A 27,408-nucleotide genomic window follows, 5' to 3' on the forward strand; every position below is an offset into this window, starting at 1 on the left:
GAAGCTGATAGGGCGAAGCCTCCCCTGAAAGGTCTGACAACAGCTCCTGTAACCCGCCAAAACTAGCGCCAGTCCCTGACTAATAAGCGCCCTCTGTCATGAATCGCTATCTTATCGCACTCTAGGAAATATGATGACCTATGCATATCCGATCGCCACAACCAACTCCTAACAATTCTCTTTGACCCAAATTTTCAACCCCCAATCTTTTTAAAAGCTGTGATACAAATCACGGCAGGACGATTGGATTCAGTCATGGGCAAAATGCTCGATACGGAGAAGCTGGGTTCGGTATTTGGAACCCGGCCGGATATTCTTGAAGGAATTCAGAGAGCAGCTGGTAAACAATACCCCTGAAGATGTTATTCGCGAAATACTAACTTTAGAGTCTAGATACGCCTGGACGAATTGCTTTGTTCAACGAAATTGCGACTCATGTTTACGACCAGTTGTTAAATGGAGGTAGCGAGCCTGCGCACAAGAGGAGAAGAGTCGATGTCCAAACAAACGGAGCTGCGAATGGCACAAAGGCTGTCAAGACCGAGACGAATGCCGCAGATGAGACTGTTCTTCTCGAAATCAAGGAGATTTCAGTTTCCGTGCCCCAGAGGAAGAAGTTTGAGTTGTGTTTTACCGACGGCCATATCTACGCTCGCGCGCCAAACACAACAGCACCGATTCCAGCTATAACCTACGCGTGGTCAGACATTGGTACGCGTTATCGCATTGCTGTTATGGGTTTCATGCTAACCTGGTGCCAGAATATGTTTTCTACCTCCCCGTACCTGAGAAGAACCAGGTTCAGCACAACTATGTCATTTTCCCACGAGGAACATGTCTCCCTTCCAAGACGAACCCCCCTACCGAAGAACCACTCGTGTTTACAGTTCCCGCGACTGCGCCCAAGCAGGGTACGATAGGTGGACCCGACGCTGGAAGCGCAGCTGCTGTTTCGGACAACTACAAGTCTTTGTTCCATTGGGCTTTGAACCGTCATCTCAAGCCCAACGGTGTCAGCATTACTTCAGCCGACCCCAACAAGTTCCATAGCATGGTGCGACAACCTCATCGACCGAGCGAGAAGGCCGTACATGTCAAGGCCTTTAGAGGCTCCAAAGATGGATACCTATTCTTCCTCGAGAATGGTATTCTCTGGGGATTCAAGAAGCCAATGATATTTATCCCCCTGAACCGAATCGCCGCGACGAGTTACACCAACATTCTCCAACGAACATTCAACATCGCAATCGAGGTCTTCGCAGGCGAGGGTGATGCGACTGAAGAAGCTGAGTTCTCCATGCTGGACCAGGATGACTTCAGCGGAATCGACGAGTACATCAAGACGCACCGTCTCCAAGATCGCAGTATGGCCGAGCAGCGAAAAGCCAAGCTCGAGCTCGCAGAGAACCGCGGACCCAAGAAGAACGGCGAAGAGGCTGCAGACGGCGCACCAGCTGAAGCTGGTATTTCTGAACTTGCAAAGGCGCAGTTGGACGCTGAGCAAGCGCTCCAGGATGAAGAAGATGAGGATGAGGAGGACTACGATCCTGGTAGTGATGCGGACTCGGATGGTTCAGGAGAGTCGGATGATGATGATGATAGTGACGACGATGATGAGGACGAAGAAGACGAGGAGGATGCAGAAGGAGAAGCCGAAGACGGCGATGAACAAGCTGAGGGCGAGGAGGAAGAAGAGCAGCAAGAAGAGGTTAAGCAGGAGCCAGAGCCGCCGGTAAAGAGAAACCGAAGAACTGCGCCTCCACCAACGGAGCCTTTACCGCCACCAAAACCTGTCAAGCAACCCGTCCAGCAACCCGTCGTTAAGACAGGCTGGGCAGCACTACGAAGTGTTCCTCGAGCCCCTGCCCCTGAAAGCATGGACTTGGACGAAGAAAAGTTTGATGTTGTCTAATGACACTGGGGTATGTACATATGTAACGATAGACTCGGCGGGATATGAATGACGACAGTGTACACAACATAGGGAGTCGAGGATGATGAATCTTACTAGCGTTGAATGAACATTGGTCAAAGTGAATATGTTATTGATGCACTTTTATCGATGTCTGAATTAAAAGGGAAAAGAAAGTCCCAGCAACAAAGGATGCAGTAAGGAGACCCATGGTATCATTCCGTCGTCGAACTTCAAAGTCAACAACTTCCCCTCGATTCTCAACCTCAACGCAATTCTTCCAGCACCGTTCACTTCTGGTAGGCGAGGACTTCAGTGCGACCACTTCGGTGGTAATCAGCAATAGGCATCTTACAATTGCCACACTGATGATGAACATCCTTGAGCGAGGAGATGCAATAGGGGATACATCCACAGCAAGTAAAGAAGCACACCAGCGCGGCGATAGCACTGCAACTGTCAGCGACCACTTCTTTTCTTTAAGAAAGGCAAGGGAAAACTTACTGAACGAAACCACCAGATTCTTCCGTTGTGATAGTCATGGCCCTCACACCGCAGGCGGGGCAAACGACTGGTGCACTCTGACTCTGCAGAGACTGGAGCGGCAGGCTTTGAAGGTGCTGCTGTTGTGGCTGTGGCTGCGGGGGGGCATTTTGGTCCTGCTCGAGCTGGTGTGTAGGAGGTGGGTTTGTAAGTGGCGGCTGGGCGAGCGGTGAGCCGAAGTCGCGGTTCTCGTAGTCTGGAGGTTGTTGGTTATCAGCGGATAGTTCGTGCTCGGAGGAGTGATGAGCGTGATGCTGATGATGCTCGGGATTAGGTGCTAGACCACGTTAGCAAGACGAGCTGGCATTTACACAAAGCAACATAACATACTAGGTTTCTCCATTGTGAATGTGGATATTAGTACGGTTGTTGATGAGATGAGATCCGAATCTGGTGTCTTTCTGCGCCGAGCTGTCCAGTGTTTTATAAAGAACGTCTAACAAACTGATGATGATGATGAAAGGATAATCTCGGAAGTTACCTTGTTCTACTGCGCCAAGGTTAAGGTAGTCACACAGCCTCACGATCAAGGAAGGAACCAAGCACGGCAGGAAAGTCCTCTCATCATCAAGAGAGTTCAACGGGCGGAAGGTGGCCCCCAGCTTTTGAAGGAAGAGGCAGTGATGTCACCAAGGGTTAAGATTGTATATCATTCGTCTGTAGAAATCCTTCTATGAAGGTGATGATCATAACATGAAACTTGTAAGTTGTGCTGTATCGAATGGTTGGCCGACGTCACAAGCTTGGCTTGCCAGGGTGGAAAGGAAAATGTCCGTGGCTGTGCTTGATGATCAATTTGTGGCGAGTAACGACGCATCACGAGTTGAGCAGAAGAGTACAGGGATAAGAGGATGTGTTGTTGTACGGAGAATAAGTTGGGTACAGTTGGGGTCTGTTATAAGTTGGAATGGAGATATCCGTGGATGGGCTGAGAACAGTCAGTGTTGGATATCAGCGCTAAGCGCAGTTCTAGTCAGATCGGAGAGTTACAAGTGATCTTATTTTTATTTATATCTTCTTATCATTAAACTTCATAGTAAAAGCTGCAATATTGATTGTGGCAGAGATTCTCATTCTCATCGTAGTAGATTAGTAGAGTTGTTGATGAATGTATACGTATTGCTTGGAGTGTGCCTGGGCATCAAACGTCGCAAATAACAGATGAACGTGATCAAACAAAGGCTTCAACAGAGTAAATCAAATTCAATCTATAATCTCCTGGTAAAGAACCTGTTTAATCCTCCCCATCACAAGATGCTCGAGCATTCATACAAGTTCACGCAACTGAATGTTCCAACATAACTCTTATCTTATCACCAATCTTATCGTCATCTCCACAGCACGTGACACCTTCCAAACTTTCCACTCCTCCATAACCGCATCACGACCTTAATCGCCATATCGTTCAATCCAATCCCCCCTCACAATCCCTCAAAATGACCGGCCGACACAAAGCAATCCGTCTTCCACCCCTCAAGACCCTGCGCGTCCACAACCCCAAGCGCCAGGTCGAGAATCCCTGTATCGCTATCATGTCCAGCGTTCTCGGTACATACTCCCCTCCCCCTCTACGGTTCTCAACTGGCAACTACCGATCTACGACTCTTTCATACCGTTTGTGAGACAGGATACTGACAGCGGATATAGCATGCTGGGCCTCAGCAGGTTACAACGCAACAGGCTGCGCAGCAGTAGAGAACCAGCTCCGCAAATGCATGGACGGTCCGGCTCCTCCCCCCGCGGGCACGAATACGATTAACTACCATCTCGCACGAATGCAAAAGTACATGACCGGGCCAAGGAAGCAAAAGTAAACCGGATTAAAAGAAGAAGAAGAAGAAGAAGAAGAAGAAGAAGGGATATGCATTTTGGGCGTCGGAAGCGCTGCTTTTGCTGGGATGGGATTGGATTCGAGATATGTACAACAATACCCGCATGGGGGATAGAAGGGGGGATGTATAAATATCGCTGTACGACACAGTTACAAGTACAATTCAAGTCATGACAATTTGAATCAACAACGAACCGATGCTTCATGGTATATGGATGGAAAGGTTACGGGACTAATGGAAACATCACGGTATGCGAGACGGAACAGTTCATTCAAAGTGTTTGCATTTCACTACCTCACTCTGCACAACACTAGTTACTCAAATCAGCAACTCTACCCATCATAAGGCGCACACCCAATGCCACAAGTTTCCCACATCCACCTCTATTGCGCACGGGGGGAATCACACCCAAAAACAAAAAACAAAAAAAGGAACGGCAAACCCGAATCTTTGGAAGACAAACACAAAAAAAAAGAGGTAATTGACAAAGAACGAGGAATCAAGAGAATGATGATAAACGCCCCCATTTCTTAATAGTAGCGCCGGATCCCCATGAAACTGTGCTGTAAGTGACTGAGAAGATGAATGATCCCGGTAGAGAAACAGCTTCGTCTCGCCATAGAAAGGGCGCATACAATGCGAATGAGTCATTTCTATGCAAGAAAAGACCGTCACAAACCAAAAAAGAAGTCTTAACCCAAGAAAAGTAATGTCCATAGGACGAATGAGTGGCTCGAGTAGGCGGTGTTTTCGTTAGATAGTGACGATAGAAAAAGAGATGTGTTCGAAAAGTCGAGTTCGCTTGCCGTCTATATGATAATGTATCGGCTTGCCCAGTCGTCCAGACGCCCTTTGGTCGTTATCGTGCCTTTGATCATGGATGGTTTCTTCAAGTAAATATATGTATGTTTTGTTTTCCGTGCGCCGAAAAATGCGGTTAATGATCCGTGGGTATCCTAAGCACAATGCACCATTTCTGCCTCCTCTCCAGGGTGGGGGTGTTGATCGACATTTGAGTGCGCGCCTATGAGAGGTTGTCTAGGAAGTGCCACCGACGCAGAAGAGCTCTATCTCTCCTACGCCTCCAGAGTACATGTTCCTGACACCTTCGCGCCACTCCATGAAAGCGATCTGGATATCATCATCGCCTTCGATTGCGACAAAGTCACCGTCTTCGTCGCGGTATCGAAGCTTGAGCAGACCCTTGCTGATACTGCTAGTAGTGAAGCGGGCGAGCTTGGCGTCGATGCGATCAACAAGAGACTGATAGGTAATGTTGAACGCTACGACTAGGGTGACATAGTTTCCTGCCTCGCAGTTCACTCGAACCTTGAGCTGTGTTGGCAGGGGCATTTCCGGGCTTAGAGGGTTCGAGTTTGGTGGCATCGTTGCTGTACCAAGAGCTGGAGACACTGTTCGTGAGTTGGCGGCAGCAGCGTCAACACGAAGAGCATTTCCTCCAGCACCTGGTGTCATTGATCGTGGATGAACTGGTTGTGAAGGGAAGTGGTTCATGCTGCCGCCCACACTGCCGGTGTGCTTGTGCATTCGCTCTCGCTGAGCGCCTGGACTGTTTGTTTGAGCTCGAGTTGGCTGTTCATTTCTAGGTGAACCTGTTTGTTCTCGGCCAATACTGGGGTTGTGGCCAGGATGCAAGTGTTGAGGGATGCCAGGAACTGCTGGAATGTTTCCGTGGCTAGGCTGTCGTGTGCGTGGCATTCCTGGTCCATTAATATCAGGAGTGCTGTACGAGCGGTTCCTGTGTTGAGCAGCAAGAGCCGCCTGACTGCTAGAGGCCATTGCTGGCAGAGAAGGCCCTCGAGGGTTACGTCCATGAGGGTTCGGTGAAGTGCCGTCGCGAGAGGGAGCACGTGGCATGGCGGGTGCGGTGTATCGGTTGCCGTTGCCATCCTCCCATGTTGGCTGAGGAGTAGCACTCTTGGGGAGTCCATAGTGAGGTGTTGTAAACATTCCACTGGCTGTGCTGGTTCTTGATGATGCTGGTGACTCGGCGACGGGAGAGAAGTAGCTATCGCCTGCCCAGGCGCCGGGTGAATGAGCACCATTCGCTGGTGTCTGAAGGCTGAGAGGTGCAGGCGGCGCTGGTAGAGGGAATCGAGGCGGAGGCGCTCTCACCATACCGGCCAGTGAAGCAGAGCTCTCTCCGGTTCCGGCCCGAGCGCGAAGGTTACTGGTTGAAGCTGTTCGAGGCACGATACCTACGGGAGGTCCAGTAGGGTACCCGGCGGGTGCTGTTGCTGGTCCGATGTCTTCATCATCGTCATCTTCCTGCAGGTATGGATTCTCCAGCCCAACCCCATGCTCTCGTGTCCAGGCAAAGTCGGTTGAAAGCGAGTCTGAGTTCGAAGACTGGCGCGGCACGTTATGCTTCCTCTGGGTCTCCAGAGTCATCACCCATTTCCTCAAAGTCTCTTCGTTCAAGAACTTGATGACAAAGTTTTCAACACCAGGGTCGCCCTTCCACCATATTTGTACACTGTGGTTGCCTTCCGAGAGTCAGTTGTGTCGATTATTCTGAGGTTCATAACTCACCTGGCTTAGAGAAGGACACAATATCAGTCACATTAGTCATGAAGATCCTGCCTTTCAACTGAAGCTTGGCGCTCTTGTTCCGCGTCTTGGGACCTGATGACCGCAGCTTGTCCTTCTTATCCTTGCTCTTGCTTGATGAGATCTCCTTGCAACACAGGAGAATGGACTCGAAAAGGTAAATTTCGTACTTTGCAAGATCAGTATCAGGCCCCTGGAATCTGGAACGCAGACTTACGTCCTTCTCTTGGTCTGTCTTTCCGGTGATCACACCATACACGCCATGCAGGAGAAGCTTGCCAAATTGTTCCACCTTGTGGTTCTTCCAGTCCTCAACTCGGTTTGTAAGGTCCTCGAGAGCCTCATCAAGCAAGTCGCGGTTAACGGCTTCGTTAGCCTTTTTCAGCACTCGTTCAGCGGCCTCACAACCACTGGTCAGATCCATCTTGACTTCATCATCCTCGGTCTTCTTGTTCAAATCCTGGCATGTGTTAATTATTGAATATCGAAGAAGCGCAAGCAACCCACCTTGAGCAACAGAGGATATTTAACCAATCTTTGCATGGGCTTTAGCAGGAAACCATCCAGAGTGTTGAAATCTGTTGCCACTGGGTGTGAGGAGCGTTGGATCTTGTCAAAAACCTGATTCGCAACCATAGCCGCCTTACGTTGGTTTGCGATAAAAGGCTGGTAAATGTCGAACGCATCCTCATACATAATAAAGGGAGCCCCCCATCGTTGGTTCGCAGCAGACAGGGAGTTTGTTGTCTCTACTCGAATCAAGAAACGGCGCTGGAAATCGAGAATAGCATTGATGTTGAGGAAGATCTGATGGAGAGTATCGCCAGGAATTTCGCCTTGTTGTTCGAGTGTCTTCTTCAAGTCGTGCAGGTTCTCGAGATCTTGAACGTATTTTCGCTCGGTGTCGACAAGTTCACGGATAATGTGGTCTCGGTAGGTCATCTGTCCGCCCGTGGGCTCGTTGGTACCGGGTCCATCCTCAGGGTATGGTTGAGGTTGAAGGAGATACCCACGTTCCTCTGCTCGATCCAAGACGTAGTTAACAACTTGAGTCACCTATTTCCATCACTTTAGCTCAGCCTACACATCATAGCCAATATCTACCAACCTTTACAAAGCCACTGGTATCATTACCCATTAAGTCAGTTATCACAAAACTATGGGAAGATGGAATATCTAGGTCCTTCATGCAGGCCTGAACGAATTTGAAGATGGCGATCTTGGACTTCTTAGCTTCATTAGCGCTAGGGTCCTCGACCTTGAGCTCTTCGTTAGGTCGCAAGGCATTGTAAATAAGGAGTAACGGATATCCTGTTCGAAAGAGATTCCATAGAGGGTCAACGGGATCATTGGGGTCCAGCTGATCGAGATAAGGGTCAAAGCCAGGAACCTGGGCCAAGCGCTGCTTGAGCGAAATGCAAATCTGGTAGAGCGATCGTGAAGCGTCGGCCTTTTGATTGATAATATTCGCAGTGGCTAGCACGGGACCACCGTTCTGTGGTGTGGCGGTCGTAGCCGTGGACAGAGAACTCAACGAAGCCGAGGAGCCAGCAAAGGCTGTCGAGCCCGAGAGTTGGCTGGCGCGCGGCGCATGGTTCATACTGGTCTGCGAGAAGCCACTGAATCCGTTGGAGTTTGGCTGAAAGGCCGGAGCTGTATTATTTCGTAACAACGGGGCATGGGCCATAGCCTTCTACGCCATCCGTCGAGAGGGAGCGACTTGGGGAGAGATAGAGAAACGAAGCCGACAGCAGGGAGAGCGAGAGGGACGTTGCAGCGAGGTAAAGGATGTCGAGGGAGATCGGTTCGTGTAAAAGCGCCGTGGGGATTGTCTTGGGTGTGAAATGTCTAGGGATGTCACTTGGCGTTGGACTCAGGAACGTTTCAACAAGCGGTTCGACGTCATTCGGCGGTGAATCGAAGCGTGAGATTCAAACGTTGATTTTTCGCAGCTGCAAGACAGGACAGGCGGGGTAAGGGGGTTTGAGGAGGAAGTGTCGAAGCGAAGCGATTTGAGGGAGTAATTCAAAGGTTGGAGCGACGACAAAGAGTAAAGGGTTGATCGTGGCGGGTGTCCCTCTTTGAACGTATACTTCTGAAATCGGCAGCGGGCCTGGTGATGGCTGGTTGGGAGTGCAGAGGTGGTGGTCTCGGGGGTCAGGCGGTGGAGCGATCGAAGGGGGGGTTCAGTGAAGCGGATCGACGATGCCGAAATGGAAGCTGGCAGTTTTTGAAACGACGGGAGTAGACTCTGTCTGATCTGGCAGGCGGGCCAGGTATTCCGATGTGAATTTGAATTTTGGTACGGCAAAAGAGGAAGAGAATTAAAATAGAGTCAGAATAAACCGTTGTTGCCGCAGTTTTTGTCAAAGAAGGAATTCGACGAGGCTGGGCGTAGGTTTAAGGTAAGGTTGAGCGGACGGCAGATGGGAAAGTCGTTTAAAGGAGGGAAGACCAAAAGCGGGCAGCGAGTGCAGGAGCAGCAGCAGCAGCAGCTGGTGAGAGGAGACGGAACGGAAGCGGGCGGTTGGCAATTTAGCGGCACCTAAGGCTCCTGGGCTGTTAGTGGAGGTTAGTTAGTGATTTATGATTTAGTGGGGGTTGGCGCCGCGGCCATTTCAGAGGCTGGATGGCGCTGGAGCAGCCAGTGAGTGGAGGGATCTCATCGGTCTCAGTTTGGGTGAGTGATACTTTACGCGCTGACATTGTCACTCCGAAGCAAATGATTTGATGGCCTGTTATGACTCAAGTGATTACATATTAGGTGATACTTTCTCTGTTTCTCTCTGTACGACAGTTGAAGCACAATCGCTTGAGTAGAAAAACCCATGATCTGGAGGGGAAAAGGGGATCAGACCCTTGTGCAAAAGGATTGTGCGCGGTATCACACAGCCGACACTGTACCACTGGGCGCAACTGTAACCGATGAAGTCCGTGCGATGAGTTCGAGGGACGTGCATTTCTTTGGGCATTAACAAGTCTTCCCCGGTGCGCATCCTATCTCCATCCATCCTTATCCATTATGTTTCAAATTAGCCCAAAGCACTTCCTTCACTCCCTCCTCGGGCCTTTTCAATCGTCATTGGCAAGTCATCAACTATTATTTAAGTTTTACACAAGAAAGAAGCTTTCTGGAAGGAGGTCAATGGGTACATGAGTCGTGCTGTAGGCGAAATGCTGGGCCAAGACCCTGATCTACAAGATACCTGGTCCAATAAAACACCAAAATCCAATGGCAACAGTAGAGTGTTACCAAGCATTGTCACTAACCACTTCTAGTCCCCCATGTCCTTCCTATGATTCAGGGATCAACAGGGGTTAACAATACTGCCATCGCTATCAGCATTCAAGCTAAAACAGAAAAGAAAAGAGCATTGCTGTCACCGTCACATGGCAATAATTGACTTGACGCCCAAAGAGGGGACTGGAGGAGACATACAAGACAAGGGTCTTGAGAAAGACGATTGACTTGACATGGATAAGCCCCTGAATCCTCCAGAACGGGTGGTGTGGTTCCCCTCCTCTTCCAGAATGACATTGCATGAATGTGCAAGGAAGCTTTTGAACTTTACAGGCATCCCATTTTCCTGTCTACTTCGATATAGGAAGTTGCATCAGGTTGACACCTCCGAGGAGAAGCTTCAACACACGTTATCAACAACATGACTGACTGAGATTCAGTGATAAATCTATCTTGTATCTTGTTCATGTCAACTCGACTTATCTCTGGGCTCAATCTACAGTTCAAAATCAATGCCATGTGCCCACTACCCGCGGCGGCTAGTCACCTTTCACATACCCAATCACCGCTGGTCAATATTATCTTGTATCATGGGATTTGACGACAAGATATCCTCAGCAGATCTTTGCAGGTAAGAAACGCAGCTATCCGAAGTATTTTCTTCTCATCATAAGATTTTACCATGAACCTCTTCATAGACCCTTCCAACAAAAGCAAACACACATCCCACAACTTGAACTGTCAATCACCCCTGCCTGACATCATGGGTCCTAAAGCTTCTTCAATCTCTCCAAGCTCAGGGGGGGCGCTCGCTAGCTTCTCTTAGAGAAGGTCTCATGGAACCTTTCGAAGCCGGCTTTTGGCAGTTCTCTGTTGGTTTGCTGCACATTTCCACTCTGGAAGTGCTCCCCATTCGGGGATAGTGAAAGAACATGCATTACAGCGTATGCAATCTGAAACGCGCGGCTTAATGCACAGGCCAGCAACAAGCTTTGTGCAGAAAATCCCATTGTCAGCATCATATAAAGCCAAATCGAGTACATCAACAAAAAGGTTTGCATTTAGAATGCTCGAATCGGCCAGAATGAACTTGGATGTTGAGGCTAAAACGTAGCTTGAAACATAGAATTGCCCGCTTTTGGCTCGACTTACTGTACGCTACTGTGTGTCTGTTTATGCCTCAGCTGCAACTATCGACGATCTTTCTACAAACCACTCGGGGATTAACCATATTCTGTCCATGATCAGCGCCCCAGTGCTTGTTCTCTTTAATATCCGAGACCTTGAACTTTGTAAATCTCCTTCCACATATCGTATCGGTCATCGCCCGAATGCTGTGGAACTCAACTTCAGCTCAATAGGCAGCCTACAGGTAGACCATCTCGTATTATTCCCGTGACACTTTACTACACATTTTGACTTTTCTCGTCGATCCTGAAACAAGGTGCCATCCCGACTTTTGTATGTGGATAGTGTTCATGCGGAGACCAGAAGTGGAAATACTCAAGTCTAAGATGAATTAAAACTCGACGCTTTTGTCTCAGGAATTCGTCCGCCTCCACATTTTTCTTCCTCATGTTCCAGCCTTGTGGGTTTTTCGTGGCTTCTTGCGTGGCCCAAGGTCGATAAGCTTTGGGCTATGGCTTGACGATGTTCTTTTTGGCACGGTCGATCCCGCTAATGCTTGGGTGAAGCTGTCAACAGCACATGGATATGCCTTGCCGAGGTTGAGAGCTGTGAAAACTAGGTTGGTCTTGAAAGGGATTGAACGCGGGGTTGAGTTTGGATACCTAGTATATGCAAACTTCAGGTGAATAGTTGAGGCTGTTTGCGCAAGTGGAATAGATTCCGAGTTGAGAATAAACTTTCTATGGTGTATATTCAGGATATTGAGGCTTGCATCCAACAAGTCGACCTAGGAGAACAAGACATCCCATCAAAGAGTATGTCACAGCTCTTCTCATTCTTCGTTGCACAGTCTCCCCAAAGACCTCCGGTCCCTTCCAAAAGACGGGATAGTTATCATGAGACCAACAAGCTGTCATCACAGAGAGAAGCATTCCCACTGTACCCAATGCGCCATCCTTCTTGTCCATGATCAAGCTGATCATATTGCGAAAGAAGACCTCTTTGTCCCCATCACCAGGTTCAGTCCATTCCCTTACGATGAGATCAATGTCCTTTCCCGCTTTCCCTTCGTCCGTCTTGTCTACACGCATGTATTGGTGGATCGTATACCGTGGTATGGTGATGATCCCATCATCTTTTGAGAAGATGGCTGTGTGGTCTCCGACTGTCACAAGAGCATAGCCTTGGACGACTTGAAGGTATTCAGTGTGAGTCTCGTGCCAGTGAAGACCTGTGCCTGGTGTGTTGTCACCGGCTCTCAAGTAGATATCAACGACTCCCGGCTTGTTTGTTTGAGATGAGAAGTCGATGCCTCCAGGTGGGATGAAGAGCTTGTCTTGGTCTCGTGTGACTGTGCGGGTCATGTTGAATTGCTCTTGATCTTCGAGTAGCTTCGGATGAGGATTTGCGTGCAACATAACTCTGGAATATTTCTCCTCATGAGGTGGTAGGCCATTAATTCTGACTTATATATCCTTCTATAAAATCCGTCAGCACGTCGGCGACTTTCGATGTGATGCGGGAAGCATTACGCCGATCGAGTGCTTTTTCCGGTTCAATCCGGAAGAAGGCGCCAACACAAAGCAATCAACGACGGAGAATCATCGTAGGTAAACTTAAACATTACAGTTTTTAGTTACTCTCAGTGTTTGAGGATTGCCTGTTCAATTGACTCTTGTCAAGAGTAGAAGTATGTCGTTAAATCCACTTACCCTACAAATGAACAAAAGCATCTATCTACTGCTCATGGCCAACACTTCTTAATCCATCTCTTAACTTGCTAATTCTTGGTGAATGCATAGTATAACAACTCTCAGTTTGTCAGTTACTGGATCAATGGACCTTTTAAAAAGCCTGTGATAACAGCTTTGGCTCGCCAAGCTGTCATTTCTTCCCTCACACCAGTACCCCTTTGTGTGAGCCAGCACAAAGCCAAGAAGACATAACGTAACACCTCCGGGCCAGAAACTATGCGATATTTTACTGTGTATCCGGATGAACCAGTGCTTTTACTCAACGTCGTTCATATTGCTGGATCGGCCATAAATCTGGTTACCATCATCGCTCAACCCGCAACCGCATGATTTAGATGCTCTGGACAAACTCACAGTCATTCCCACCATGAACAGAATCTTGGTGCGCACTCAACTGACGTATCTGAATTGAGCCTTTGGCGTCGTAGAGTACAGACTGTCAGCCCAAGCAGTCATATCAGCGTCCTTCAGTACGAACCTGTCTAAGCATTTGTTTGCGACATAGCCCAGCGACCTTGATCAGATGGGTACAATTGATGGTTGAGACCAAAGCTTAGTCGCGCAACACGCAAAGGACAATTTGGCCCCAGGATCGTCAAGTCCGGACTCATATGTCGTTCATGTAAGTTCATAAGATAATAACATGCCGTCTCGGTTGGACGATGATCACTTACACAATACCTTATCGAGGATGGCCAGATTGCGCACTAGGCTGTTTATAACATAGAATACGTTTTAGAGTATTCTAAACGTATTCGAGCTTGCAAAATACAAAGAGAAAACCGCGTATGGTATCCGGTCGCTTACAGCTGTGACAGCTGAAACGGCACGGAAGTACCGAAGAGAATAGCTGATCACCTAAACCTTTTTCGTTGAAGAATCTTCAACGGCATGACACTAGAACTGCGACAACTGAGAAAAAGCAAAGAGAGGTTGGGGTTCTTTGCACTGGAAGAGAATTGATCGTCATTGATGTCTTGGATTGATCATGTCGATATGGGATAGACGTGGGGGTTCGTCTACCCCAGTTCAAAGAGGTTCCATGATCCTCAATTTGTACGGGAGCTGGTGACGAAGTAAAACCACACTATTTCGTTCAAAATATTGAGATGTGTATCAGGATAAACCTGGGTCTTTGGCATTGTTCAGCCTAGCTGGCGACAATCGGGTGAAAGTCTATTGACAACCTGCAACCACAGAGCATCTACCCCAGGCGTCACATTCTTCATGGAGTCGAAATGCCCTATAGCTCAACACTCTTTCTTTAGATCCCGGTTATTCAGTTCTCACTCCACTCCAATCTCGGCTGATTGCCATGAAACTCCATTCAGATCTCCTACTCATAGTATCCTGGATGTGCGGAGGACAGACTTCTGCTACTAGTCTACAATCATGGCGCAGTAGGCTTTGAAGCACTGCGCAAGACGGGAAAAGCGCCTCACTGGTCTGAAAGGGACACTATGTATATGGCCCACACTGTCATAGTCACTTTCCATCCAGACTGAACGACCTGGTTCTATGCTGAGGGGAGAACGATTTCACCATCGGGACCAAGGAGATCATAGTTACCCCTTATGACATGAGAAGCTATGACGTCCACATGTCTGAACGCTTGTATGATAAGGGACTTCACTCGCTGTGATATCATTAGGTATGCGAACACTTCTGATAGTTTGTAGTCCAGGTCTGGGCGATGAAATGGAAATGTGAATTCCTGACTAACGGCGTCCGTGAACTTGATAGGAGTCTTTCACATCTTACCACGCTTCCTGCTGATGCATTTGTAGAGTTCGTGTGTGGGGAATGTTGGATATCTTCTGTCGTAGTATTTCCTTCGATCTGAGCATTTTGCTGTGCTTTCTTCCCGACTGTCTTCTGGTACCTGTGCCCTTGATCCACCAGCTCAGCACTTGATGCCACTTTACGAGTAATGACGCGTCTATGCTCAGCGCTGATATCCGCTTCTGATTAATCTCTAATGTGGCCCTCTTGGAACATTTGCCTAGCGATTTCACTTCATAATGGCTCCAATCGGGTTTGGGGGTCCTGTCCGATCCCATTGCCATTCTGAGGCCTCCTCACTCAGCTCGGCCACTGTCAAACGAGCTCGCGCAAGATTTATACCCATAGCAAGTTTCTCCTTGTACCAAATATCCGCCATCTTTTTCTTCAAAGCCTCTGTGGCCTCAGTTGGTGAGGTTGCTATCTCTGGTTGTTTCTCAGCTCTGATCTTTGCCGAATTATGGTCGTCGACGTGACCATCTCCTGGATCCTTGGTGATGGCTGCTTCTTCGCCTGGCGAAGGCGCCCATTTTCTTTCTGATGGCTCCATGTTTAACGATGAGGTATCTGGAGAATCATGCGAACTATTCGCGTCGAGTGTTAGCTAGGTGTTCACTACCCTTAACATCCTCTAAGGAAGTTCGTCATTACAAGGCCTATAATTTCACTCTACTAGGTAGTTAAATATCTGGAAGGTTACTTATTAAAACAATTAAGTACTGTATAATTTTAACGGATCTGGAGATCGAGGATTAAATTTAGTATTGTTCGGCGTTTAACTATATAAAGAAAGCAGGATAGCCTGGTATTTTTGTACTGCCTCTTACGCTGCAGATTACTCGCGCTAAGTTATCGGTATAGTTACAGTCAACGAGTCAAGACGGAATAAGTATCAACTAGGAAAAGCTGGCAGGTTTAGAAAGGCAAGACAATCAGGTAAATTGCCCAGTTCAACCTCGTGGTGCCCGACATAATCCAGCTAAGCTGTCAAGTCTATTTCTTGCTCATCGTAGGAACGTTCGATGGACCCTTTGGATTCCACAGGGAGAGGCGCATGAGAACAAACCGATACTTGTTCGTTGAAGTATGGTGAATTCTTGGACGGAGTTTCGTTTATACTACTTTGGCCGCTCATTAGCGCCAACTCGATCTCTGAGCTATTGGTCGGAGGGGAGTTGTTGTCAGATCTCTCCGGAAGCTGATATGCAACCGTCGTGATGACCATAAAAAGCATCTATTGGAGTTATCCACCTTGGAAAGTATCCGATAAGTGACAGCGGGAGCAAGACTGCTGAGACTAGGCAGGTAAGCAGGCCTAAACCCTACAAATGGTCAGCTATATGCTTCTGTATCTTGTTTCGGAATATTCTTTGAGACGACGTCTATATCATGCCAATAGCCGTAGCTTGTGAAGTGAAAGGTAAGATATAGGCCGGCTCGTGGTCTCGCACACAGTCAGCACACTGTAATACCCCACACTAACCCCACTAGCTCAAATTTGTGTAAGTGAGGTAGGGTAACCGAACCTGAAAAGTTCTGTAGAAATAAAAGTGATCGGCTTACTCGTCTGGTCGGCATGCTTATCAACCACGTTATCAAAAGTTTCCGTGCTGGGCACCACAAATGAACAGGGGAACCTTTCTAGGGGTCACGGATTAATGTTACAGCGTTCCGATTATTAACGAAATCCCACCTACTTGTCTGATATATCATATGACACGCAATCTTGCGAAAGATTTGTGCTTTTTTGTCTCGACATCCCATAGCCATGGAATCACCTGATGAAGCGCCATACTTTTGCATGGCGGATACAAGATGTCGTCTCTGCCAGTTCGAGTTGGAAGAAGACGACTTGGTCATCGCACGTCTGTTAGTCCGATCTGTGTAATATTAGCAATGGCTCACGTAAAGATAGACATTAGGGGTCAACGATTTTCGATAGAGTTTAACCTCCGTATGGCCGACACTATACACGATAGTTATAAATGGATCAATTTGCACACTTATGCCAGCCCTCGATGCATGGCAGAGGGTCGCCATATACCTTTCTTTCACAACGACTGTTTTTGCTTCAGGCTCTACGACATCTCGGATGCTCTGGTCGCTGCTGGAGACTATACTTTCGACCCTCCTGCATACGAGAGGAACAGGCGCTCTCACCGCATCAAGCGTCTTCTGGCTCCAAAGTTGAGGGACGAACTTCAAATTAGACTTCCGGCTGAGACATTAATGGCTGTAGCTGGACTTCTTGTCCGTGAATGTACTGTCATCACGGCAGAAGAACAGTCGCTAGGGATCAATGTCTCTAATATAACCGTTGACATTACACAAGATATATACATTAGTTACACTACTATCGATGGCGTACGCTATGTGAAGAGTATTGGCAACACGGTATCAAAGCTTTATAACGAAGATCACCCTGGGTTACTCAGCAAGCAGGGAGAACCTGTCGGCAAGATATGGATCGCTGAAGATCATCGTGGGATCCGTTCTGTAAAATTCTGTCCTGCAGGTGCCTCATTAGCAGGACCTACACCAATCGTGAAGTCGTAGTGGAGAGCCATCTCTACTCCGTGTGATGTTAAAAATATCACAATTAAATCTGACGTAAGTGCCATCTGCGCATGTCAAGTTCCATGTTAACATCAGGCTAGGGTCTCAAATTGAGAGACATTCTTATTTATAATGAGGCGATACCAGATGACACCAGCAATTATGTTGGTTGGGCGAACCCTGAACATCCAAACGATGTCATTGATATCACGACGTTCGATCAAGTCAATAGCTTTCCCGAGAGACTTCAGATGACGTTCTTCAATTGCAATACCAATGGTATAACCGGATACACGGCAGTGACTGGCGGAAGCTCCGTTGCAATGATTCATGCTCATGAGAATGATAGTACTGGCTTTTATGCAGATGTGGATGCTGCTTATCCGCGCGGCTTCTTTATCCATATGCCACTTGACGATGGAGAATTTGTGACTGAGATATATCGAAGATATGCACTAGCAGCAGGAAATCGGATATCGGTCTGTCTCGTGGTAAGATACCAATCGATTACTTTCTGGCATTTGGTTGTATTTGTGACTAACATTGCCGCGGTAGTTCATTACGAATAAAGGTAGAAACACCCTCTTTGGAACAAGCGGCCCACCGGAATCTTGCCTAGTGCTCGATAAGATTCTAACGCCTGCACCAAATGGAACGCAGATCTGGTTCAACGATTTAACGTCGGTGCACCCGAAGTCGCTCAGATATCTTGCATTTGATGAACTTGTGCCGCCCATTCAGCGTCCTTCCCCCCCCTCACTTATACCAAACCCTCCGTACTTCTGGACCCAGAACACTGAGCCATGGTTCGTATCATCATGCAGTATGGAAGGAATTGTGGATATGACTCTCTGCAGAGATACAGCATTTGATCATCGACCAATCACCGGAATTTTGCTAGAATATGAAAATGGTCACCGGGAATGCTTGGGCCAATTCCGGTTTGATAAGGCCCTCAAAAAGGTGCGAGTGGAGCATATAACGGACCTATATATTGGCAGCTTGAGGACCACATGTTCATACCTCTATATTGCAGACGTTACCACCTCTCCACCACATGACTATGGAGGCCTGTCTTGGATGCGAGTTTCTCGACATGGTACACTTGAATGGTGGTCGTCTCTTCGTCATTCCATTGTGCGCTACACATCTACTACAGGGCAGCTCACCAACTTGGAAACATGATTTTGAAATAAGAACTATACTAAGCAAAAGCAAGTATTTTACAACAACCTTATCCGATCCTGTCCCGGGTGTAGTAGGTGACGCCTCGTCGAGAACTGATCCATGCCGCCTTTCCTTTGTATGTGACTTCCCTCCAGTCATCTTTGGTTGTTCTCCTCTTCTGGCTCCCATTGACATCACTGAAAAAGTACTCAGTTGACCTTCCGAAGTGAGCAACCCGACTGACTTGAACTTTGATGAACTGGTCACTGACAGAAGACATCTGCCCATATTCCCCAACAGACGAGGCTGGATTCTGCGCATAGTATGACGCTCCTGATGGATCGGCCACACCATGCGTTCCACTTGTATATTCGCCCTGCCCTGTAGCAGCTTGATATCCTTGCTGCACATCTGGATATCCCCCATAGCCAGCTTGACTGTATCCGATCTGCTGATACCCACTTTGAGGGAGAGGTTGACTCGGAACAATAGGCGCACGGCGAAGCGGAGGATAGGCTTTGACGGTTTCCACAAATCTCGTGAGCGCTCCAGCCTCATAAGAGTCCGCATCCAAGGGAGAGGTCAATTATTCCTGGCACTTCATTCTTGCACTGGGGAAATTTCATGAGAATTTGAAAATTTTGTCGGCAATCTGTTCATGGTGTTGGTGATTCGAGATCCTTATCACGACCGAAATCGAATAGAAAGCAGTTCACATGCAGTAAGTGTTACAACCCCAGCGGTTACGTCACGTGTATCCCACAACCTTCATCACATAATCACCAATCACGTCAGGACCGCATCGCTCCCCTACACGATCGGCTTCATACTATACACACAAGCCGAGTATATAGAACATATTCATTAGCACTTTCATAGACTTTAGCTCACCAGGTATCAATAAAATTTCTTTACCTCAATAAGTCTCACTCGCTCTATTGACTATTAAGAGACGTGACACTTCGCACCACTCAGCATCACACCCTACGTTATCTGCCAACATAAACCTAGCACGGATTAGTTTATCCCTTGGGAAACCCAACCGTCACAGTAAGCGCCGACATAGTGAGTATGTTCTTAAATTGGATTTTAGGCGCGCGCCACGTTTCGTGGGGATTCAACTTCAAATATTTCGGCTATTTCCACTTCAGAAAGCGTATCGCCCAGGCGGGGCAAGTTTGGCCGCTGAAAACTGAATCACTCACTACCAACAAGATCCCCATTTCGGTTCTATTTGCCCGGCTAGGTCACACATGACAATTCTTATGATTCCCTATTCTGGAGATACCGGGCCCTTTTCTACTCGTGAATAAAACATCAACAACAGCGAGAACGAAATGTTTGACACGACAGCAATTTAGAGCGTCACAGCGCCATTCCGAAAAGGTTAATTGGGTAGCCCAGTGTCGGTGGCATTGCCCAGTGCGACTCAACATCATGGCAACACCATGGCCCCAGGACAGGACTTCTGGGCACTAAGGTCATGGATGAAGAATGAAACGAGCCCGTGCTATCGGCTTAGCCTAAGTCTAGAGCGTGAGGTCTACCTAAAGGGCCCTGATAAAGGCAGAGACTTCTTTTGCCTGATAAGTGTAATATCTATCTGTTGCTCGCCTTCGGCCTCTAGCAAAAGTCTCCGTTTCTCGGTCGTCACGTAAAGATTGTCTTGTCTATTCATCTTACAATACTTATACTTGGACATTGCCACTTTACCATACGCCGAAAAGTGAAGGGAAAATTTGGTAAAGAAGGTAAGGGTTTTAGTAACCACAGCCGACGTTCCGTTATCCTTCTTGTCCCGCCCATTAGATCAGCGGTCGAATCGTAACTTGAATTTGCTTCCTGCAGGTAGTCTTGCCTTTTCCAGAACGTCCCTATCTCTCATCCCTCATCTTCCATCCTCAATCGTCTCACTCCGGCCATCATTCATTTTGGCGTTTTATAGCCACCCCGGTGGGTTATCATCTAGATTGGCGGTCAAAGAGTAACTTCGATCACCTTCTACAGGCATTGCCTAGCTATTCGCTAACTGGGGCTGTGGCCGTGTAAGTCAAATATTTGTACATAACCGTATCCTCAAGTTCGGCAGAAGTTTATGCACTACATCTCGAGGCATTTGTTATGAACATGTCAGCTCAAAACGTTACTATTATGACTGAAGACGTATTTTGTGAACTGGGTGGGTACTTTTCCCTGTTGACATGACCAATAGCGGAAGTATTGATCTATTACAGAACAACTCTTCTGCCCCTAACTACCGCTATATCAGGAAGGGTTCGTTACAAATTGGGGGACCTCAAGGTCAAATGTCAACTGACATGGCTTTCCACAGATCATATAGAGGAACCAGTGTCTAAGAGAGACTTAAAGGCGTGCACCAACTTAGCACTCATCCCCGCTGGCCGTGCCAACGATGCTCATATTCTCGCAGAAGATGAGAATAATATCATTGTTGGGTTGTACGAATCATTCACATGTTGCTGAATGGCAATAGTCCTCGCAGGAGAATGTATAAAAGCAACCAATGCACTTTAATATTCAAACTGAAATTATCAAGATCTATTCTGGTGGTATAACAACGCTAGTCATGACAACAAATCATACAAAATCAACCATAATAACCGTTTTACTCATCATTACTCCACTTCCAGGCTTCCGAGATAGCCTTCCAGTACTGCTCAGGATGCTCGCGCATGTGTCCAACATGGTCAGTATCCTTAAAAAGCTCTTGCCGAGTCTCGTAGCCTCTCTGCTGGGACTCAGCAATATAGCCCTCGATATCCATATGAGAAATAATCTGATCCTCCTTGCTGTAAAGATACAATCGCTTGGCGTCTAGTGTCTCGTAGTTTGTATCATCCACAACTCGCAGGGCGAAAGCGCCAGAAGGTTCTCCACCTGTGAGCTTCTTGATAACAACGTCCAAGGTAAGAACAAAACCCCAGATGCCCTTGGTGATGACAAAAGGCCAGGGGAAGAATTTGGCGGTGCCGAGGGCCATGGCGTGGGACCATTGACCCAATCTCTCCCACGACCAAAAGGGGTTTCCGGGCGTTGAGTCAAGGACAAGAAGTTGATGAGGCATCTGTCTACCATTTTTATCCCTGAAAGCCTTGAGCGTAGTGGCGTAGCTGATAGCGCCCGTGTTGGACATGCTGTGAATAAGGATAGGCGCTGTCTTTTCATCGAGAAGTCCATCGAGGCTGTCGATAACATGTTGCATAGCGCGTGTTCGCGTCTCAAGACCCGTAAACATGGCGTCGGAAATAGGACTCAAAATGATAAGAATTTTCGAATGAGGGAATAGAGCGCGGTAGCCCTCTGCGTATTTCCCAACATGTCTGGCAAGTCCATCGCCCCAGCCGTAGATGACAACAGCAGCTGGATGATCCGCGGGTGTTTTCTCTGATGTCTCTTCGCTGACGAGAAGTTTGGCGTTGATGGTTTTGAAGCCCGGAAGCTCGGGAAGTTTTTTGCCCGACATTTTTTCTTTAGTCTATGTTATAGAGAGACTTCTTATAAAGGAAGCTGGCTGTGTTGACAAGGAATTGACAAGGGAGAGATCCATGGGAGGCAGGGACATTTTATATATCTCCTAAAACCAAACTAAGTTTTTTAGTTTTTAAGGATCGAGTGCTGACATGGTTTTTTGGCCTGTCAGATTCTATGTTGGGGACCGCGTGTAAAGTCCGTCGGACGTTTATGCGGATGAATTGCTGCTTTTGGGTATATCAGCGGTCCCAGCAAAACATCCTTCAGCCCAACAATATGCAGCCGAGGTTCGTGGAGGTTTTTTATTATAAATTTGGAGATGGCGTCGGGGACTTTTATATAATATGTTCAATGACGTGTACATGTACTTATGTGAGTTTAATGAGTTTACAAAGCTGAATAGGACGGCAATTGAAGGACGGTACAACGTTGATCCACTTGTCAGCGGAGATTTAGAGACTGGAAATCAAGATGCACAGATCAGTCTTGGCATGCGCCAAGTGTTGAATCTAACGACGAGCCATCTTCTCAAGGGCTATCGTGGTTGCGTGTATCTTACTCAGCCTTCTTTCAGCCTACACATATCCAATCATCCAGTTGGTTGAGTGTCATACTGAACAGCAGCTGTTGGCTGGTAGACAGCACCCAGAGTAAGCTGAGAAATCAAATGTGCCAGAAGGCTGCTCATAATGGATGCCAGGAGTCTTGAGGGTGATACTACAAGTCATACTTACAGTCATCTTTGAATACTTTTGCTTGAGCGCTTATCGAAACGACATGACATCAAGTTACATCAAAGAAAATAAAATCATCAAGACAGGACTACTCGCTGTGCCATAATCAGCATCATCTCACTCGAGGAAGAAATTTAAAGTCACAACTGGTAAGCGTCTTGCGTTGCATTTTTCAGAAATGTCTGGGCTACTTGAAAACTGCAAAGCGCAATCAAACCATCATTTTCTATCTGTCTATTATTAGAAGTCTAGTGCAGTTGAGTGGTGACATGTAAAGCTCTCAGCTTTCAATTTTCGTAAAACAATGCAATGCATCCTGGTATATCCTCAAAAATCAAACAACGTCCAAGTACACTTTTAGAAAGTAGCCGTGATCTTCCATCCAACCCGGTGGACTCTTGCAGCAAGGATGAAAGCGGTGCCAGCCAGGCAGAAGACACCAGCAAAGATTTTGACTCCAAGCCAGCCAGTTGGCCTCTCGAGGATAGCGCCGTTGATAGGGTTGGTGGTGAGTCCACCGATCGAGGAGACGAAGAAGACGATGCCGCTACGGAATCCAATTTCCGGAAGTGGCGAGATCTGAGCAACGAGCGGTGCAATCAAGGAGACGTATGCGCCGGAGCAGAAACCAAACAAGGCCGCAAAGGCAATGATACCGTCCTGCGTGTTGCAAGGGATCCATAGGGCAAGAATCCAGATAGCGGAAAGGAAGCCGACAATGATGAAGATGTTATAACGGCCCATCTTATCACCAAGAACTCCTGAAATAACACGACCAAAAAGACTGGCAGCGTTGAGGATAGGAATCAAATACTGAACGAGGTTCGGGTCCACACCAGCATGAAGTGCTTGAACGGGCAGGTAGTCGATAGGAACGAAAAGTCCGTAGGTGAAGAAGAAGAATCCGAGCATGCAGAAGATGAACTCTGGTTCATAGAATGGCCTGAGCATCTGGGCGCGGGTGACCTTCTGAGGGTTCGGTGGGTGGATCGATCTGACGGTGAGGTTGGCGATGATGAGGAGGCCGAGAATCATAAAGGCACAGATTCGCATGGACCAGCCGAAGCCCACTTGCTTGATGAGGCGGGTGACCATGATGGGGAAGATGACACCGCCGATACTCGATCCGGTTGCAAGAATGCCAAAGGCAGCTCCTCTATTGCTGTCAAACCATCCGTGAATCGTCGAGAGGGCTAAATACGTTAGTCGAGTTTTGAGATGGGAAGATGGGGACAAGACGAGGCTTACCAGGCTGAAAGATGGCTGAGACACCGATGGCGGAGCATACACCCTGAGACAGAAGAATCTGGTAGTACTCGGTACTAATGGACGCCATCATGATACCGAAGACATGCATGATGCTTCCAACGAAGATAAGCCACCGCGGCCCATAGCTATCGTAGAGCTTTCCGATAATCGGACCCATGCCCATGATAAAGAAGATCTGCAGCGAGGGGATCCATGCGATGGTACTCGACGAGTATTGCTTCAAAAGATCGTTTTGGTAGTATTCCTGAAAAGCGCCCACACCTAGAATAATTAGTCAAAGCCACAGAAATACACAGCATGAAACTTACTGTTGATCCAGCCAAAACTGCAAAACGAGGTACACCATGCGCCAAGAACAACGAGCCAAGCTGTGAGACCACCATCAGGCGCGCCACTTCCAGCTGGCGCAGCTGCAGGCTCAGGCTGTGTGGTACCCTCCTCAAGATCAGACTTTTCGTTGTTGTAGCCAACCTGATTCTGAAGCGTGAGCTCCGAATTGCGAGGCGACGAAGGTGCAGTAGTGTCTTGAGCAGCCATGATGAAAGATGTTGTTTATCTGATCGAGGGTTGCGCTGAGGCTCAAGTTGTTGACATGGGCGTGGAGATTTATAAGTACCAGATGCACGGGAGATCTGAGCCTAAAAGAGGTCCATAACACGCCTTATGGAGCTCCATATTCACGGTCATTCGTTCAAAGGAGTTAATTTCGCGACGCGAGACTTCCAAAGGCCGATGATGGTGGATTATTTGCAGCCGAGCTCAAGTCTCTGATTCGTTTCTTCGGTCTCGGACCTTCTACCCCCACCGAAGCCGACGCTAGTATATTGATAAGATCGACCGCAACGAATTAGAGCTCGTCATTGATCTCTCCATCTCATAATATCCCGGCCACGGACATAATCCCCGGTGAATCTCAGCTTACAAAGACCGAATCCTCATCCGTAAAATACCACAGTTCTCGGCCTGTCAATTATCGGTCGGTGTAATACCATATCATGTCTTCTCGGCCCCGAACTCGGTCGTGCGCCGTATGTCATCGCCGAAAAGTTCGCTGCGACAAGAAATTCCCATGTGCGCAGTGTGTTCGGTCTGGCTTTGAGTGCTCGTATCCGCCTGCGGGGCCGCCTGCACGACGGGCGAAGAAGACGACGATTAATGATGTTGCAAGTCGCATCTCGCAGATGGAGAAGACGATTGAGGCGTTCAAGGCTGGACAAGATGTGTCGCCGCAACCGACGGTGTCTGCAAGTTCAGTGACGCCTGCGAATAGTGTGCCTACGCCGGCAAGTACAACTGCAGATGTTGAGGTCAGAGAGAGGGTTGGGGGTTCACACAATGTGGAACGGAGTTCTCGTGAGGGTCTCTTGTTCAATAAGGGAAAAAGTAGTCATTATGTCAACGAAGTTCTCTTCTCTCGAGTGATCGAGCAGGTAATGAATGATTCATTCTGTATTTTATGTCTCGCATTAACACATGATCAGGAGGACGACGTGCGAATGGCCTTGGCAAGCCCCAGAGATGAGCCACCTCATGATGCCAACTCTCCAACATGTCACTTGAATCCCATGGGGTGGTTATCAGCTGGTATAGCATCGGTATCCACCGCCATTTATCACCCACAAAGACGCGTAGCCATCCACCTATGGAAAGTCTTTGTCGATGGTGTTGATCCATATACCAAAGTTCTGCACATCCCTACCGCCGAGACAGTCATCTACACAGTCACCAGCGACCCAAACAAAGCTTCGAATGAAAATTTGGCACTTTGTTTTGCCATCTACTACGCTTCCGTGACGGCCATGCCCCCCGATGATGTGCTCAATATCACTGGGGAGGACAAAAAGCAAGCTCTCCTTCGATACAGGATGTGTTTGGAGCAGTCTCTGGCCCAAGCAGATTTCCTCGATAATCCTACCATCACTCTTCTTCAAGCGCTGGCAATCTATGGGGCAAGTACATCATGAAAATCAAAAGAATATCACTAACATCGCTGTAGGGCTCAATGCGTGTTCATACCTCAGGTCGGGCGGTATGGATCATGAATGGCCTTGCGCTCCGATCTGCACAATCAATAGGTCTGCACAGAGATGGCAGCAAACTCGGCTTATCCCCCTTTGAGTCAGAAATCCGACGTCGAGTATGGTGGTATTTCCAAGAGCGAGACGGGAGAGGCGCTGAGGACTATGGACTGCAGAATCCATCAGGCATTAGTCCAGTATACAGTGTGGAGCTGCCACGGAACTTACACGATAGTGACATCTTCCCCGGCATGAAAGAGCTTCCACCCTCAAGGCCAGATTGGACGCGAATGACACTGCCGCTGTGCTGCAATCATGCGTCGCAGGCGTGGGCTCAACTCTTCCAGATGAGCTGCTCTGCAGATGGCATACCAGATGAAGATGTACGAAAGCGGCTCATCAAAGATGCCGTTGAAAAGGTTGAAGGAATTCTGCAGCGTTGCAACCCCGTGATACCGGAACAGAGAATGACGATCCGAACCGCACGTCTGATTCTCTGCAAAGTGGACGTTGTCTCTCGTCGCCAATGGCAGATCCTCCGCTCACCCGACGATCGCCAACCGCCAATGGCCACAGAAGCCGAAGTCACTGAAGCAGTCGAACTCCTCGAACTCTCCAACATCATGTGGCGAGACGACGACCTCCTCGCCTTCCAGTGGCTCAGCCGCTCATATCCCCAATATCACATAATGCTCTTCATCCTCCGTCACTTATGCGTATGTCCCCGCGGAGAACTTGCCAAGCGAGCTTTTGCAGCTGTGGAGATTCAACTTGAGAATTTCAAGACGAGTGAGAATAAGCCGTTGAATGGGTTGAAGTGGACTGTTCTCACGACGTTGAGAGAGAGGGCGTTTTTGTTGATGCAGAAGGTTGAGAGGGAGAATGTAGATGTACAACATGATGAGAGAAGTCAGCAGATGGGGTTTCAGGGGAGTGGGGAGGCGATGCAGAGTGCGAGTGAGGTTGCTGTTCCGGATTGGAATATGATTTTGGAGGAGTTTCCGTTAGATATGGAAGACTTTTCGTTGATTTTCTGAGGAGTAAGGAGAACGTTTGTATGATTACATGAAGGAATATGACTTGAGCCAACGTTGATACATGGTCACAAAACAAAGATATTATATTCTAGATTAAGCAATGCCAAGGTACACTATCTTAAGACGACCTACCCTGCCATCACCAGAGCCACTGTTTGAATTCTTCCACTCATGTCCATACACTGTTATACCCAAACTTCATCAAGCCTTGAGGCCTCTGTCTTTCTGGGTTCTCAGAAAGTGTTTCTTCTTCTTCTTCCACGTCTGCGAGTTCCTATCTAGTCAGCTCTTGCGGTTTCGTCAAATGAATGAACGGCTTACGTGCGGCCCAACGAAAGTAGTGCTGTTGCCAAAGAGAAACTAGTCCCATGA

General features: G+C 47.9%; 12 protein-coding genes across 12 annotated transcripts; 5 read left to right on the top strand and 7 right to left on the bottom strand.

Annotated features, from left to right (window-relative positions):
• The first annotated feature begins 114 nt into the window (after positions 1-114).
• BKA55DRAFT_563708 (uncharacterized protein) lies at positions 115-2,033 on the top strand. The gene is made up of 3 exons (XM_046192424.1): positions 115-340; positions 394-711; positions 762-2,033. The coding sequence occupies exons 1-3, from the start codon at positions 256-258 to the stop codon at positions 1,910-1,912; spliced, it is 1,554 nt and encodes a 517-aa protein (XP_046050841.1). The 5' UTR covers positions 115-255; the 3' UTR covers positions 1,913-2,033.
• A 24-nt stretch (positions 2,034-2,057) lies between these two features.
• On the bottom strand, positions 2,058-2,973 carry BKA55DRAFT_312295 (LITAF-like zinc ribbon domain-containing protein). The gene is made up of 3 exons (XM_046185643.1): positions 2,786-2,973; positions 2,417-2,732; positions 2,058-2,362 (listed from the first exon to the last, which is right to left on the bottom strand). Exons 1-3 carry the CDS (start codon positions 2,796-2,798, stop codon positions 2,203-2,205), a joined length of 489 nt encoding a protein of 162 aa, XP_046050842.1. The 5' UTR covers positions 2,799-2,973; the 3' UTR covers positions 2,058-2,202.
• An 859-nt stretch (positions 2,974-3,832) lies between these two features.
• On the top strand, positions 3,833-4,303 carry BKA55DRAFT_563712 (uncharacterized protein). The gene is made up of 2 exons (XM_046192425.1): positions 3,833-4,003; positions 4,103-4,303. The coding sequence occupies exons 1-2, from the start codon at positions 3,892-3,894 to the stop codon at positions 4,267-4,269; spliced, it is 279 nt and encodes a 92-aa protein (XP_046050843.1). The 5' UTR covers positions 3,833-3,891; the 3' UTR covers positions 4,270-4,303.
• Positions 4,304-4,590: 287 nt separating this feature from the next.
• Positions 4,591-5,164, bottom strand: BKA55DRAFT_312323 (uncharacterized protein). Its single transcript, XM_046185644.1, has one exon. It carries the CDS (start codon positions 5,002-5,004, stop codon positions 4,690-4,692), a length of 315 nt encoding a protein of 104 aa, XP_046050844.1. The 5' UTR covers positions 5,005-5,164; the 3' UTR covers positions 4,591-4,689.
• Positions 5,165-5,325: 161 nt separating this feature from the next.
• BKA55DRAFT_592639 (uncharacterized protein) lies at positions 5,326-8,545 on the bottom strand (the record flags this gene model as incomplete). Its single annotated transcript, XM_046195424.1, has 4 exons — positions 5,326-6,794; positions 6,841-7,318; positions 7,366-7,914; positions 7,967-8,545. 4 exons carry the CDS (start codon positions 8,543-8,545, stop codon positions 5,326-5,328), a joined length of 3,075 nt encoding a protein of 1,024 aa, XP_046050845.1.
• A 3,406-nt stretch (positions 8,546-11,951) lies between these two features.
• On the bottom strand, positions 11,952-12,730 carry BKA55DRAFT_563718 (uncharacterized protein). The gene has a single exon (XM_046192426.1). The coding sequence runs from the start codon at positions 12,643-12,645 to the stop codon at positions 11,968-11,970; it is 678 nt and encodes a 225-aa protein (XP_046050846.1). The 5' UTR covers positions 12,646-12,730; the 3' UTR covers positions 11,952-11,967.
• A 2,749-nt stretch (positions 12,731-15,479) lies between these two features.
• BKA55DRAFT_563723 (uncharacterized protein) lies at positions 15,480-16,362 on the bottom strand. The gene has a single exon (XM_046192427.1). It carries the CDS (start codon positions 15,995-15,997, stop codon positions 15,743-15,745), a length of 255 nt encoding a protein of 84 aa, XP_046050847.1. The 5' UTR covers positions 15,998-16,362; the 3' UTR covers positions 15,480-15,742.
• Positions 16,363-16,531: 169 nt separating this feature from the next.
• Positions 16,532-18,504, top strand: BKA55DRAFT_688295 (uncharacterized protein; the record flags this gene model as incomplete). The annotated part of the gene is made up of 4 exons (XM_046199184.1): positions 16,532-16,628; positions 16,679-17,259; positions 17,421-17,810; positions 17,875-18,504. The coding sequence occupies 4 exons, from the start codon at positions 16,532-16,534 to the stop codon at positions 18,502-18,504; spliced, it is 1,698 nt and encodes a 565-aa protein (XP_046050848.1).
• A 29-nt stretch (positions 18,505-18,533) lies between these two features.
• BKA55DRAFT_563727 (uncharacterized protein) lies at positions 18,534-19,171 on the top strand. Its single transcript, XM_046192428.1, has one exon. The coding sequence runs from the start codon at positions 18,839-18,841 to the stop codon at positions 19,112-19,114; it is 276 nt and encodes a 91-aa protein (XP_046050849.1). The 5' UTR covers positions 18,534-18,838; the 3' UTR covers positions 19,115-19,171.
• Positions 19,172-21,112: 1,941 nt separating this feature from the next.
• On the bottom strand, positions 21,113-21,970 carry BKA55DRAFT_688296 (uncharacterized protein; the record flags this gene model as incomplete). Its single annotated transcript, XM_046199185.1, has 1 exon — positions 21,113-21,970. The coding sequence occupies one exon, from the start codon at positions 21,968-21,970 to the stop codon at positions 21,113-21,115; it is 858 nt and encodes a 285-aa protein (XP_046050850.1).
• Positions 21,971-22,826: 856 nt separating this feature from the next.
• On the bottom strand, positions 22,827-24,947 carry BKA55DRAFT_312488 (major facilitator superfamily domain-containing protein). The gene is made up of 3 exons (XM_046185645.1): positions 24,290-24,947; positions 23,961-24,242; positions 22,827-23,905 (listed from the first exon to the last, which is right to left on the bottom strand). Exons 1-3 carry the CDS (start codon positions 24,516-24,518, stop codon positions 23,070-23,072), a joined length of 1,347 nt encoding a protein of 448 aa, XP_046050851.1. The 5' UTR covers positions 24,519-24,947; the 3' UTR covers positions 22,827-23,069.
• On the top strand, positions 24,671-27,274 carry BKA55DRAFT_312510 (uncharacterized protein). Its single transcript, XM_046185646.1, has 3 exons — positions 24,671-25,411; positions 25,463-25,930; positions 25,978-27,274. Exons 1-3 carry the CDS (start codon positions 24,977-24,979, stop codon positions 27,034-27,036), a joined length of 1,962 nt encoding a protein of 653 aa, XP_046050852.1. The 5' UTR covers positions 24,671-24,976; the 3' UTR covers positions 27,037-27,274.
• Positions 27,275-27,408: the final 134 nt, after the last annotated feature.

Source organism: Fusarium redolens, assembly GCF_020744475.1.
Source record: "Fusarium redolens strain MPI-CAGE-AT-0023 chromosome Unknown BKA55scaffold_6, whole genome shotgun sequence".
NCBI classification, from domain to species: Eukaryota; Fungi; Ascomycota; class Sordariomycetes; order Hypocreales; family Nectriaceae; genus Fusarium; species Fusarium redolens.